We start from the raw sequence: 15664 nt of genomic DNA, 5'->3' as shown, positions 1-15664 counted from the left end.
TCCTTGATCCAAGACTTTCAGGGTATTGTGAGAAAAGTGCGAGTTGGGTTTCATATGATTCATACTTTGGAATCCCATCTGGTTGGCATGGAGAAGATAATTCTACATGATTGTAACATGCACTTTATTCCAACTATTGGGTACATTTTATTTTATTTCTTTTATTATTATTATTTTACAGAGCTATGATAGATTATGGTTTAAAGGGGGGCTAACTGAGCAGCAAATTTGGTATAGAATCTGATAGGGATTCCATTGGGCTCTGGGGCTTTGTTCTGTTTTAGCAATTTCAGCTGTTTCTCAACACCCTTGACACTATACAAATCTCTTCGTAGAGGTGTGAGAACAAAATTGGGGCAGTACTCCTGGATTTTCCTTTTTAAAGGAACATTTAAACATGGAGTTCAGCATTTCTGGCTTTGCTTTGTTACCCTCGGTTTCAGTCCCTGTACTGCCCACGAATGTCTGGTCGCTAGCTTTGATACTACTAACAGCCTTTACATATGACGAGAATTTTGTGGGAAATCCTTTGATAGTAACCTGCTCCGGTAGTCATTGAAGGCTTAATGCATCACCCTCTTGGCAGTCAAATGTTTTGCCTTTCAATGTATCCCATGTTTAGCCCCTATGCAGTTTTACACTTATTATGTTTTGGTCTCTGTTTTTTTTTTTAGAAGTTTATACCACGGAAGGACTCTTCCATCGAGAACTATTGTATTAGGTCCAGTCAGCAAAACTCAACAGTTTGCATGGAAAATTAAGTCCAATATCAAGCAAAACAAGGATAGTGGAATGTAGTCGAATTAAGTTGGGTGATGCTGAGGGAATTTGATTAGGAAATAAGACACTTAAAGTAGTAAAGGAGTTTTGCTATGTGGGGAGCAAAATAACTGATGATGGTTGAAGTGGAGAGGATATAAAATGTAGACTGGCAATGGCAAGGAAAGCGTTTCTGAAGAAGAGAAATTTGTTAACATCGAGTATAGATTTAAGTGTCAGGAAGTTGTTTCTGAAAGTATTTGTATGGAGTGTAGCCATGTATGGAAGTGAAACATGGACAATAAATAGTTTGGACAAGAAGAGAATAGAAGCTTTCGAAATGTGGTGCTACAGAAGAATGTTTAAGATTAGGTGGGTAGATCACGTAACTAATGAGGAGGTATTGAATAGGATTGGGGAGAAGAGAAGTTTGTGGCACAACTTGACTAGAAGAAGGGATCGGTTGGTAGGACATGTTCTGAGACATCGAGGGATCACCATTTTAGTATTGGAGGGCAGCGTGGAGGGTAAAAATCGTAGAGGGAGACCAAGAGATGGATACACTAAGCAGATTCAGAAGGATGTAGGTTGCAGTAGGTACTGGGAGATGAAGGTGCTTGCACAGGATAGATTAGCATGGAGAGCTGCATCAAACCAGTCTCAGGACTGAAGACCACAACAACAACAACAACAACAACAGCATCATGCATTCTAGGCATATACAACCACGTTGCAAATTGTGGCAGGTTTAGTTATTGTGGGAATATATTATCATGACAGGGAGATGTGCTACGCATAACACTGGAAATTAATACCAATGAAACATTGTACTTGGAAATATTGGGTGTTTCAGTGATTACAAAATATGTAGTGATCTGACTGACAGCGCTAGATGGAGCCCGAGAGGTGTTCAGCATTGCTGTGCACATAGCTCCTTGGTCCAGGTGTCTGGTTGTCACTTGTTGAATCAAAGTTTGGTTCTGCCATCTGACAAATATATATATTTTCTCTCTTTTTTTTTCCCTTAACATAATGTAAATGGACTGATAAAAAATGTACTCACCAAGCAGCTGTTGGAGAAGACACACACAAAAAGGTTTCACTTTTACAAGCTTTTGGTGCAAGTGGCTCCTTCTTCTGCCAGGAGGACAAGCCATTGGCTCCGAAAGCTTGTAAAAGTTAAACCTTTGTGTGTGTGTGTGTGTGTGTGTGTGTGTGTGTGTGTGTGTGTGCTATCCATTTACATTATCAGTCTTACACCAAAATTTTATCTTTTATGAAGCTTGTGTTTCAAATATAGAATAATTCATTGGAACAAATGAAACCTGCCAAGATATATTTTTTTCTCAAATTATACACTTAGCTGTAAACGTCTAGGTCTATAGCAGTCTGTTTGCCCTTTTATTCAGGAACACTATCACTCTCAATTTCGAAAACAATCGGGTCCAAATTAGATTATTGAATTGCGAGTTTTGTCTGCATGTGTAAAACTATTCACAGAAGTAGCAGACGTAACAGGAAAGCATGTGCACCAGAAAAAAATCATTAAGGTGAAACTGATTAAGAGAGAGGAAATCTTTGACATTTATCTCATAAATTTTGGTCTCGAAGAAAAATTACAAATATGCTTCTAAATATATAAGTTCAGCTATTCATTGTAAGGGTCTGAGTAAGGAATTTAAATTCTGTCAGACAATTTTTATTGAAATCTGGTTGGATGTGTATAATGATGTAAGAGAGAAGCAGGTATGAAGTTGCATGACCCTCTATTTGACAGGAGCACAGAATATGGTTTTTTAAGAGAAATTATGATTTGTTTCTGCCCAGTTTTCAAGGAAAATATGACTTGATAATTTTGTTGACCAACGGGTGCGAAATTACAGATCCTAGCTCATGGAATGCCCTATGCTTTGACTTATAGCAATTAGAATTTAATATGAGAAAATGATTATTTATGTTCCAATCCGACATTGTTTTTAATTTATCCAAATAGTACTATCAGTACCAAAATGATTTTGAATGTAGAGGAAAGATGCCTATTATGGGAGAGTTCACTAATGTTAGAGAGTTCTGTCGTGCTCAATCCTGTTGGGAAGTATCAGAACCTGCTTCTCGCAGCACCTGAGACTTAGAGCAATGACAATAAGACTATAATGATTTGTCAGTAGCCGACCGCGGTGGCCACGCGGTTTAGGCGCTGCAGTCCGGAACCGCGCGACCGCTACGGTCGCAGGTTCGAATCCTGCCTCGGGCATGGATGTGTGTGATGTCCTTAGGTTAGTTAGGTTTAAGTTGTTCTGAGTTCTAGGGGACTGATGACCTCCGATGTTAAGTCCCATAGTGCTCAGAGCCATTTGAACCATTTGTCAGTACATGGTAGGCATCACATCACATTGGTATGATAAGAGACGTTAGGGTCCACATCGTCTGTTTATCACTCCATTCCACGTATAAAATGTAGCCTCTTGTGTGTAATTTGTGGGAATGTTTATAATGCATTATCCCCAAGAAATAGAAACGTAGTTCAAGTAGTTACCTCATTTTTTATTACAGTTATTTAGAGCAGCGTATTAGAGAGCAGTAATAGCGGAAAATGTTATAAACGGCCTCTGGAAAATGGGGCTTTCCCCATGTAACAGGCTTATACTTAGAGACAGACTTTTCAGTATATCAGGAGTTTGAAATATAAGATGTAAACAACGGAATAAGTGTGAGTTTAAGTGGTATCCAACCAGCTCCCACAACCGGCAAGCCACATCAACAGCCACCAACTGTAGTAAAAATCAGAATATGCTGAACCTGTTAAGTAGCTAAAATCATTTCCCCAAAGGGAACTTTTGTATCAGTTCAGAGAGAAGAAAGCTGTAGCACAACCAAGGGAGAGAGAAACGAAAGCTGGGTTCTCGAAAAAGAAAAAACACAAGAAACATAATCTTCCAGTCATTTGCAGTCTGATATGCATTTTAGAATGCTTCAGATTTGCAATCTGAAGAAGACACTGAATGCATATTCTACAGTGGTTGTACGTTAGAAGATTAATATAAAAGAAAATGGGCACATTTCATGGAATGCTGTCCCAGGGCTGCTGAAGAATGTCAAATTGAGAAAACTAGGTTTCGTGTGTCCTTGCTGTCCTCCTTTTGCACAGTAATTGCAGAAAATGTTGATAGTTGGTAAGAAAGCGAATATTTTTCAGGGTTTACCTGTTCTTGTATTGGTCGATATTAAGCATTTTCTTTGACTGTCTCATATTAGGACACAATTTCTATTTTGAGTCAGATTGACTTGTTTGTGCATTTTTTCAATTTAACATTTATATTAAGTTTTAAGTAGCACAAATACGATAAATAAAATTTAAAGTGTAATGATTTCATGTAGATTTCCAATTGGAAACACATAGAAGAATATCAATTGCTGTTACATAAAATAGATAATTTGGATGAGGAAAGTTTCAAATAAGGGATGAGGCTAAGTATGAGATCCACCCATCATTGGCTTCAATTACCTGCCTCGCTGGATGAGGCTTGGAGACTGTCAGCCCCTGGAACTGTGTTTCATCTTTTAGGCTCTTCTATGTTTAAAATACTAAGTCCTGCAGTTGGTCATGAGTGTGGGGTCAGTGTCAGCCAATGCAAGTTCATGTGATGCTTCATTTTGGCTCACAAATTTTCAGTGGGTTAAGGTCTAGTGCTTGAACAGGTCAGTCAATCAGGTCAATGTCAGTTTGTTGCAAAAACCATTGCCGAACAGTTTGACTCGTACAAACCGACGAGTGGTCACTCATTTGGGATAGTGTGTTCTCACACCCAGCACTGCAATATGTTTCATGACATGTGGATAGTGTTCTGTTGGGAGAAATTCGGTGAAGTGACCCTGCCCCATCTGGTGATATCTGCCACCAGCACGAGACTATAGTTTTGCCAACACCCAAATGTTGCACCACATATTGTTGGTCGTAGCCTGTAGACCTTCATTGGATGCTCATTCACTGAGCTGTATACTGACTCACCTTAAAAGATGACATGGTGGCAGTCACAGTCTACATTCAATTCAGTGGAGACAAGCATGTAAAGTTTGTGAAAGTCAATGGGGGCCTCTTAGCAGCCCTATTGGCCTAAGGCCAGCATCCTGTAAGTGGCTGCAAATGGTTTTCTAGCATCCAGGGAAATTGGTCTCATTCTTGAGTTGGATGGTGTTTAAAAATGAATGTTCCATATAGGTGTCAGTTAACACATTGTCTTGCGTTGATACTTTTCCTAAGCCAGATCTTCGAAGATGGTCAGTTACTTCTGTCTTGCGCCACTCCTTTATCATTTCCGAGCACTATAAACTCAAGCTCTGAACCCGGCTGCCAATTCACATGCCGTGAAACCATCATACTGGTTGTTTGCCAGGATGCTATCTCTTGTGGCCTGTGTATGTGCTGCCACTAAATGACTGACTGTCGTATACCCATCTGTGGTACAGTGTGTTATCACACTTGGCATACGAGGATTGTTTCAAAAGTTCTGCCCTCCATAAGATGGAACTGAAGAAAATTATTTATTTTACAAAATACCTTTACAGGCCTTCAATATAATCTCCTTTCTTGCTTATGATAGCTTCCCAGCATTTTGGCAACTTCCGTATTCCCGATAGGGCACCTATATATAATGAAATTTTAACTGTGTACCAGACTGACACTTAAACTTGGAACCTTAGACTTTCATGGGCAAACTGAGCTACCCAAGCACGACTCGTGGCCCATCCTCACAGTTTGGTAGTTAGGAGACAAGGTACTGGCAGAATTGAAGCTGTGAGGATGGGTTGTGAGTCATGCTTGGGTTGCTCAGTTGGTAGAGCACTTGCCCATGAAAGGCAAAGGTCCCAAGTTCGGGGTCTCAGTCCGGCAGACAGTTTAAATCTGCCAGGAAGTTCCATACCAGTGCACACTCCACTGCAGAGTGAAAATCTTATTCTGGAAACATCCTCCAGGATGTGGCTAAGCCATGTCTCCACAATATCCTTTCTTCCAGGAGTGCTAGTTCTGCAAGGTTTGCAGAATAGCTTCTGTGAAGTTTGGAAGGTAGGAGACGAGGTACTGGCACAATTGAAGCTGTGAGAACTGGTCGTGAGTCGTGTTTGGGTAGCTCAGTTGGTAGAGCACTTGCCCCCGAAAGGCAAAGGTCCCAAGTTAGAGTCTCGGTCTGGCACACAGCTTTAATCTGCCAGGAAGTTTCAGGGCATCTTCATCATTGAGCTGTCTGGTTACCTGGGTCGCCTCACTAGAAGCTTCATGAATTGTATCCAAACATTTCCCATGGAGTTGTTCCTTCATTGTGGGAAACAAATCAGAATCCAGTGGGCTCATCTCAGGACTGTGTGGTGGGTGGGGCAGTTTTTACCATTCATATTTGTTGAGCATTTCTCTCACTGTTATGGAGGTATGCTATGTTGTGTCATAGTGCAAAATGAGGACACTGCATGTTAAGTTCACAGGCTTCCATGGCTGGTGCCACTTTGGATAAAATAATTTTGTGCACTGGGCTTGCATAATTGTAAACTACTAAAACAACTAAACTGTCAATGTTTCAAGTATCTTGCTGCGGTATGAAACACCCTGAAGTGGAATGCAGCAAGTCAGTCAAAACATTGGCAGTTTAGTTGTTTTACTAGTTTACAATGATGTGACCCAATACTCAAAATTATTTTGTACAAAATGTCACTCCCTCATTGACGAAGTTTTGTGCGTAAAACATTTTGCAGAAGTAGCCTGTTAGTATGCACCTGTTACAGACGTGCCCTGGGGCACTCATACCTGTAGCTATGACTCCATTCGTGTCATGTGCAAAGATCATCATCAGTTTTATCTTTGATTGTTGGCAACAGAATTTTTTTCAGGTGTGGAGAGTCAGAACTCTTCCATTGTGAAAAATGAGGCTTCAGTTCTGGCTCAAAATCTAGTATATAGGCTGCATCAAGTGCAGCAATGTTTTCAGGAAGTGTTCTCCTTTTGCTCGATAACAGTGAAGCAATTAATCTGTGATTATTTTACGACCTGCTTTCTGCTGTTCACTGAGACCATATGGAACCCATCTGGCAGCAAATTTTCTCATTTTTAATTTTTCAGTTACGATTCTGTAAACCAAACTGACAGACGTTGTTGTATCATATGCAATTTCGTCACATGTTTTTCTCAATCGTCTCTCAAAATGTCATTAACAATAACCGGAGAGGTGTAATCTGTTGCAACTGATGATCTTGCACTTCTTGTTTTGTCTTCAGTACTTACCTGATCTTCATGGAAATGAGCAAAACACTGATACTGTGCAACGATCCACTACACTATTCCCACTCATCTCTCTCAAAGTGCTATATATTTCCATTATGTTACTCCAATGTAGGGATTTAATTTTGATGTAGGAATACTGATCACTACATGTAATCCAACTTGACTCAGTTGCAGCTTCAATTTTAAAACTAACTCACTCATGACATAGCCATGCAAACCTGCAACAAGCATGCAACTGCCATGAGCTCACAGTTGACATGAATTTCAACATTATCAAGCCATAGTAATGGTCACACAAGGGCAGTGTGCAAGAGTTATGAACTGACTCTTGTGTCTTGGCTATATCCACGTTATGCCTGCAACTTATCAATAAACAATACAATGTAAAAAAGAGCTGACAATACAATGAAAAAAAAGCTGTGACTAGGGGATGCAAACACTAATTACTTCAGTGGAATTCAAGAGTGTGATATGCATCAGAGAGTGAGAGTTATCTACATACACTTGGAATAAACTTCTGATAATACTGTATGAGTGCACTAGCAGGTTTTTTTAAAATTTTTATTTATTTATTTATTTTTTATTTTTTTTTTAAGACAATGCACAACCTAATAACATTTTTGTCTGTGTCCTGCACCATTGTCTTAAAACCCAAATATATAACATAGAAATTTTCCTCAAACACTTATTTAGTAGACAGATTCATTGGAGACGGGAAAAGACTGGACAATATGTAAAATAAGTGGATAAAATCACATAGGATAGTGATACAGGCTAAACCTGATGTTTAAAGTTCAAACCAAATGATGTTTATTAATTAAATTTTACACACACATAAGAATGTTGGCCTCTTACAGATTGGTGGATATAGTTAAAAACAATTAAACAATGATTAATTTATGCAGTTTAAGCACCACATCAAATATATCAGGAAAGTTATTCTACTACACTGTAATTCACGAAATCAGTAGCAAACATTCAAAGTTCAAAAGTGCAGTTCCCCACTATCAATGATGAAGTAAATTAAAGTCCTTTACCATCAAAAACCATTGTGAAGACATACAACTAGTCTGCCACGCATCTACTTAAGCATTAACTGCAGCGAATAGTATCTACCTCATGTGTGGCTCCTGGGTGCCATAGCCTCTTCACAAAAACACTCACCATCACCAACAAAACGCTCACCAACAAAAGACCTTGTATGCCCAGCTCGCACTTGAATATTGTCTGTGGGGTCATTCATTACTGAATCGAATTTGGTTACTTCAGCAGTGACCATTTTTCAGTATTAAGGATAATTACATACATATGCAATACACTAGAACAGAGAATAAATTGGTATGACTATTTAATAACATCTCATTAAAATATTGACACGTAAGTTGTTAACAAGTTCAGGAATGCCATTCTACATCCAGCCTTGCAATGTGTTCAGACTTACAGAACATTACAAATAACTTGTCAAATGAGATTTTTCATCCATTAGGAATATTATTTAAGGATATGGGGAACCCATACTGTATTCATATTACATGTAACTGTGGAGAATTTTTAGTAAAGACAAAATATGCATATCAGTTTTGTAAACTTGCCTACAGTTGTTTACACATTTGCCTTATTTTAAAAGTACAACAACAATGGAAATTCCTGGATGGAATAATATGTAAAATTAAGGAAAGGTATCCTTTCATCTATAGCTGACGTGTGTGGTGTATAGAAATATGCAATAGAAAACAGTATTTAGACTAGCATTTGAGCTTTTGCTCTTTCTCTAGTAGAAGTACACACGGTGACACAGACTTTCTAATGCAAATGACAACAGCCATGGCAAGACTGACTGCTAATTATCAATGACATTTGCTTGGTCAGGTGGAAGTGGGGATGGCGTAGGGAAGGACCTATGATGCAAGGAGGCGATAGTGTGACGCAGTCTTTCGACAAATAACTCCGTGGTTGCACAACACTATGAAGGGAGTCAGAGGGTAGAGCACACAAGAGGTACAGAGAAGGAGAGGGTTAAGGCAAAGCAAGACAATGGAAAACAGGTTAGCTCGGGTTGAGGCCAGGGGGTTGAGAGAGCACAGGATATGCTGCAGAAATAATTCCCATCTGTGTCATTCAGATAAACAAGTGCTGAAACGGAGTATCCAAACAGCTCATGTAGTGAAGCCTGATGAAAATTGCTGGCAGATTAAAACTGTGTGCCGGACCGAGACTCGAACTTGAGTTCGAGTCTCGGTCCAGCATACAGTTTTAATCTGCCAGGAAGTTTCATATCAGTGCACACTCTGCTGTAGAGTGAAAATTTCATTCCAGCTGTTGATGTTTGTATTGTGATGCACAACATGTCCGGCAGTGGAGTGGTAAACATTTCCTGTCCTGTTAGTGACATTCTCATATACCAACATCCCCCATGCCCATGGCTTTGTGACCATGGAACAATACCTTTCCCATTGTTGTCCTGACACCAAACCCCCAGCTCTTCTGTAATCTCTTAGCCAACCCCGTCCTAATCCTCAATTATACCTTTTTCGATGGCCAAGTCTATGAACAAATCTGTGGTACTGCCATGGGTACTTGCAGGGCACCATCATATGCCTACTTATTTTTGGACCATCTGAAGGAATTCTTACTAGCCAGTCAGCACCCAAAACCCCTTCTTTAATTCAGATCTGTTGATGAAATTTTTATGGTCTGGACTCATGGCAGGGAGAGCCTTTGCTCTTTTCTCCATAACCTCAACACCTACTCCCAAGTCCACTTCATCTAGCCCTTACATCAGTGAGCCACCTTCCTGAATGTCGATCTCCACCTCACAGATGGCTCTACAAATATGTCTGTTGATATCAAGCACATCAACCACCAGCAGTACCTCTGCTTTGGCAGCTGGTATCCGTTTGTGACCAAGCAAGCTAGAATCTCTTTACTTCCTCTCTTGTTTTACCATCTGCCTCCTTAAATTCATTTGTTCATTTGTGACTAATTCCTATTAACATACATGAGTATAATTGACATTTTGATAAAAGAGAAGGGTTGGCCTTCAGTTTTAAAGAATATAGCACCAGATCTAATTTTGTGCAATCAGCAATTGTTCCCTGACGTAGGTTCTATTGTTGACTTATAAACAAATATAAATCTGTGCTAATTATAAACATTTGGGAGATGAAACAATAGCATTCTTTAAGTATTTATTTGACTTTATTTGAAAACATGTTAGCAAAACCGGCTCTTAATTAATTCCAAAATAATTATCAGGTTTGCCAAAAGTATTGTTTGTATATCTGTTAATTTCATCATTTAAACAAATAATTCTGCCTAAGTTTTGTAGCAGAAGTAACCGTTAAAAAGAAGGAGTTTTTCCATATATTCAGTTAAACTGAATGTGTTACATTTTAATTGTAATTTCTATAAATTAAACATCGAACAATATATAGTTCCAGTACCTATTATTGTGAGGATATATAAAGACACGGTTTTTGGTCCTGAGACAGTCAGTTCACAGCTGATTTTCAGACAAGAAATCTGTATTGGTTAGATCAAGAGCAATGCATCAACTTAACCGTGAAATAAGTGCAACACAAATAAGCCATGTGTTAAAACAAAGACAGTGTCTGTTCAATAGTGTCACATGTACCGCATTATTCTACAAGAACAGTGTGGTTATGTTTTCACTGCTCATAGATGTTCAACGGTAAACTATTGTAGCAGTATGCTGACATATGCCTGCAAACTATTAATGAGGCTTATCAAAAATTAACCAATAGTGAGCTGGCCATATTAACTGTGTATTATGGGGGGGGGGGGGGGGGTGAACAGTGAAAGTAAAGAACTCTGCAATTGTTGGCAACATCATTTACAGTAGTCAGTGTTGAACTTCCACCCCCTCATTTTTCAGGCAGTACAGGAACACAGTATGTCGAAACTGAGGACTATCAATGAAGAAATAAAGCACATATGGCGCCCTTCTGGGTGAGGACTATTATATTTTGGCACAATAAATTAGAACTCGCAAACTTTGAACAGTGAACTCAAGAATGGTTTACAGTGGAGAGATTTCAACAAAGGAAATGCAACAGCAAATCAGCACATGGGTTTCAGGGGCACAGTATGCCTCTCTTCATCTATAAACCCCCCCCCCCCTCCCCCCATTCTCCTTTCCTTCCCTTTTTTGGTACCCCCACTTTCCCGCTCTCTACTTCTTATATGACCTACCCAACCTTAAATTTAATGAAAGATAGGTAATGTTGAATTATTTTTCTTTTGAATTTGTAGGAGTCTGCATGAAAATTATTTTTGTTCCTTTTACTGTGATTTTGTAAATCAATTAAGTTGAAAGTTCTTTTTCTAATCAGCCACCTAGAAACCATTAGGAAGTACACATACTATTTTTTTACATATGCATATGTTTGTTCAGTTTGCAAAACTATGCAAAACCAGGTAATACTGGTTGAGTTGTAAGTCAGTTTGTGATTAAACACTAGTTTCTTTAATCTAGGGTACTGTTCATCGACCATCACTACCCATGGTTCGCTGTTCGTGAAGGCGCTCTGCTCGGAGCTGCGAAGTCGAGGAACTAAACTTGATATCCTGACACTTTTGACATTTGTGTGTCAGCGTGTTGTGATTGACTTTGAATCCATTACACCTAATAACAATATTATGCATGGGCAGAAGGAAGTACCGTGCATCACATCATTGCTGACAAGATTATTGTGTTTTGAGGAGAAGAAGTAAGATAACATTAGTTATAGAATTCGTATGTGCTAAAATTTTGCTGTTTTGCACTTATGGCTGTAACAGCTCCAGGTCTGATAGTTTGTAAGAAATGGCATATTCAGAAGTGCAAAATCCCATTTTATTTATTTTGAGACTTGATGAATTTTGGCCAATACATTTTTATATGATAGTTTTCTTTTTAAAAAAAAAATTGTAAAAGTTGCAGTTTTTCATATTGGCCAAAACAGTTTTGAAATGCAAAGGAAGTATTTGTGGCATTACAGTTAATGAGTAATGTACATTTGAGCCTTTTTCTGTGGAAAGTATTTAATCCACATATTTTCTCATTTGTTTACCAGTTCACTGAAACTATCATGCTTGTTTTGTAATATTTGTTGCTTTCCAATGAAGTAACGAAAATCTACTGGGCAATATGAAAAGAAACAAGCTATGCAAAAATGTTACAGTTTCAGGTACTCTGGAACCTGAAGATTTTTTATTATCTTATTGACCAGTGTAAATGTTCCTGCAGTTTGTCATTTTTTCTCTAATTGTTTGTGTTGGAATGTAGATTATTGTAATATAAACTACACATGCAGAAACCACTTGTAGTTGTGATTTATGTTCTCGAACATACTCAAACTCTCAAATGTTAATGTTATTGTTGATACTGGTTGTAACAAATTAGACCTTTTCACAGTAGTATTTGTGTGCAGTTCTTGATCACATTTAATTTCTTATTTCCTTCTAATGGCACTTTCTGCAAAGAAAAAACATTTGCTCCAACATATAATTAATCTTATTTCTCAATTTTCATTTTCAGTAGTACCACATACAGTTAGCTTTGGATCATGCAATATAATACAATAAAACTTTGGATCATGTGATAAGATGCACTGTGATATAAAAATACAAAAAATACAGTTGTAGTGTCTTTGGAAACACCTGTAGAATAGAGTGTCTTAGTATTTACTTTTTCATAGTTAACTGCAAAGGAGCTGCACATAAATAATTATACATATTTTTTAACTCACTTGTAGAGCTTAGTTTCCATTCCAATTGAATAGCCTTTTAAGACTGAAACATTTAATGTGTGGTTTATAAGTCTTGAAAGACTGTAGCTGAGAAATTGTATAAATTTCAAAAGAAAATATATTCCTTTGACTGGAGATGTATGATCCTTATCTGAACTGGCTTTCTACTGACTTTTAAATGATACTTTACTGATTGTAGATACTTTTGCTGCAGTATCTGTCATGAATAGCAATTGTGATCCCTCTAAGATAAACTGCATGATGGTAAATAATTTACTTTTCTTTGAAATAAACAAAACTATAGGCTAAATGCAGTGGTTTTTTGAAACATTCCATGTCATATCTGAAAGTTCTTTTGTATTGTGTAGGAAGTGGAATATCCTGTAGAGTTGATTTATTCTTCACATGTTGTATATTTGATTGATATCATGTCCAAACCTTTTTTTAAAATTAAGGTGAGAACTGCATATTTTACTTGTAATCATTTATTTCTTGTGATGTACTTATTGTAAAAAAAAAAAAAAAAAAAAAAAAAAAAAAAAAAAAAAACGTATTCTAAAGACAGTATATGTAATTTTGATTGAAATTATAATTTAGTATGTCAGAATTTGGTTCAATTTCATAAATAAATTATTTCAAAACTGTAGTTCTTGTCTACTGGAATACTACCAGAATGCCTACTGTTGTGTATGTCCATGCGTTTGTTGTTCACAGTAACCACATCAACCAATACTAAGAATTCCCACAGTTGCCAACTGCTTTATGATAGATGATGACTTGGTCCTTAATTTGTCTTAGACATTTGTGACACTGCATGTGGTGAAGAAACCTCAGAAGTTTAGATCCTATTTTATTTCTGTTGTTAGCACAGAATTAGTGTATGTGGGGAAAAAAACAGACGTATACTTGCAGCTTTGCTTCTGTGTCAGAAATTGCACCTAGATACAGACCACAGTTTGTATGGGACACAGTATTTACTTATGCTATGGAATCGCAGATAAGTGTTCACCTGTATTAGTGGGAATTTATTAGCCAGCTTTTTCATTATGCTTTTCAGTTGCCAATTAGCCACACACATGGGAATTTTTTTTGTCAGCACTGTTGTATCATTGTCTTACCTTTCATTGTGTGAAATGGTATGTGTAGACAGTGAGTGACCATATTAGACTTGCAGAAATACCCATTTATGTGCAAGACACAGCATGAAGATTATAAAATCAGAGAGAATCGTGCAAGTAGTAATAGTGTTGGTTCCAGTAAAAGTTGAACAGAACAGAAGAAAAACAGAAACCATATGTTGATAAGTGCTATTAATAAATATTTTAGTATTTCTTTTCCAAACATATTGTTAATAAGTATGAACAAAAGTACTATTTATTAATGGATGATCTAGCTATAATACCGTAGTTGAAATAATTGAGATGAACAGAAATGGCCATGCTTTTGCTGTTATTTAGTTCTTTCTGTTCCCACATGCAGGTAATGCTCCATTGTGCATGAGTCAGTTATGAAAACTATAGCCATTTTTTCCTTGGAATGTGAAGTGTATAACATGCTTGAATAATAATATCAATCTCCTCTAGACTCAAATCAATTGTATGGTGTTTTTAGGTAAAATACCAAATGCTTGTTTCCTTATAGCACTTTACTCGTGATAGCCTTGGTGGCATATTGCTCTTAGATCTGTTGCTGCTGCTGCTGTTGCTGCTGTTGTGAACAGTCTGAAGACTAATAGAGTGCTTCTGGGTGTTTAGCTTGCTTCCGTTGACTACACAATATTTCGAGGACTGCCCCATCTGTCTTCTTCAGATTTTGCTATTTTCTGTAGTTGCTGCCTTGTTGGAGTCTAGGTAGTGAATACGAGTAACAGCAAAACTGGGACCACCTGAAGAAGACCACAGGATCAGTTGTCAGAATATTGTGCAGAAAATGGAAACAACAACTCAGCAGAATACTTGGAAGCACACTAGTTTTCAACCACACTGAGAAAACCTAAGAGATTGCAGTCTGAAGACTGGTTTGATGCAGCTGTCCACAGTAGTGTATACTGCATTCATCCAGTTGCATATGCTTACTATAGCCAAGTCTTGCTCTCCCTCTGAAATTATTACCTCAAATAATCCCTCCATTACCAAAATAACTATTCATTTATGCGTAAGGATGTATGATCAAGCTGTTCCACTTTTTATCAAGTTGTGCCATAAATCTCTTTTCTCCCGCATTCGATTCACTACCTCCTCATTCGTTACCTGATCTACCCTTTATACAGCAGCAGAATGTTTCACTTATGTACGAGGCTACATTCCTGACAAATACCTTAAGGAAGAACTTTTTACATTTATATTTCATTTTTTTTTCAGAAAAGCTTCAATTGCTGTTCACATCAGTTACTTTACTGCCCAAATAGCTAAACTTGTCTACTGCTTTCAGTGTCTCATTTCCTAATCTAATTCCCACAGCATATTGCAAATTAATTTGACTTCTAACTATTATTCTTGTTTTATTTTTATTGTTGTTTTTTGTTTATGTCTCTTCAAGACACTATCCACTCTATTAATGTAATGCTTAGGTTTTCAAGTCTCATCGGATGCAGTCCCCAACTATCAGTCTTTCCTCCTTAATCCGTTCAGTAAGTCTCCCCTGACCTTCGCTTCTGGGTGACTTTCCCGAAATCTACCCCTTTCCTAGACCTCTCCAGTTCTTTTCCTTCACCCCTATTCACTCCCTTACAACCCTTCTGCCTGAAGAAGGAGCTGCAGGCTCTGAAAGCTTGCCTAATATGACTTTCTTTTATGTGTGTGTTCTGCTGCTGTTTGGTGAGTAGATTCTTTATCTATCCAATTACATTATTTTGTCAAAAATTGATATTTTTTGTTGTCATATT

At 37.7% G+C, this 15664-nt stretch overlaps 1 protein-coding gene across 1 annotated transcript in view; it reads left to right on the top strand.

Annotated features, from left to right (window-relative positions):
- Window positions 1-13248, top strand: part of LOC126094986 (caspase-1-like) — a 101800-nt gene extending 88552 nt beyond the window's left edge. The window contains exon 6 of the mRNA XM_049909659.1: window positions 11526-13248. Coding sequence (XP_049765616.1) covers window positions 11526-11764 — 239 coding nt within the window. The 3' untranslated portion in view covers window positions 11765-13248. The remainder of the gene's footprint in view (window positions 1-11525) is intronic.
- Window positions 13249-15664: the final 2416 nt, after the last annotated feature.

This window comes from Schistocerca cancellata, chromosome 1 (assembly GCF_023864275.1).
Source record: "Schistocerca cancellata isolate TAMUIC-IGC-003103 chromosome 1, iqSchCanc2.1, whole genome shotgun sequence".
In the NCBI taxonomy this organism is placed as follows: domain Eukaryota; kingdom Metazoa; phylum Arthropoda; class Insecta; order Orthoptera; family Acrididae; genus Schistocerca; species Schistocerca cancellata.
The sequence above is the reverse complement of the archived record's forward strand: the minus strand, read 5'-3'. Positions and strand labels throughout refer to the sequence as shown.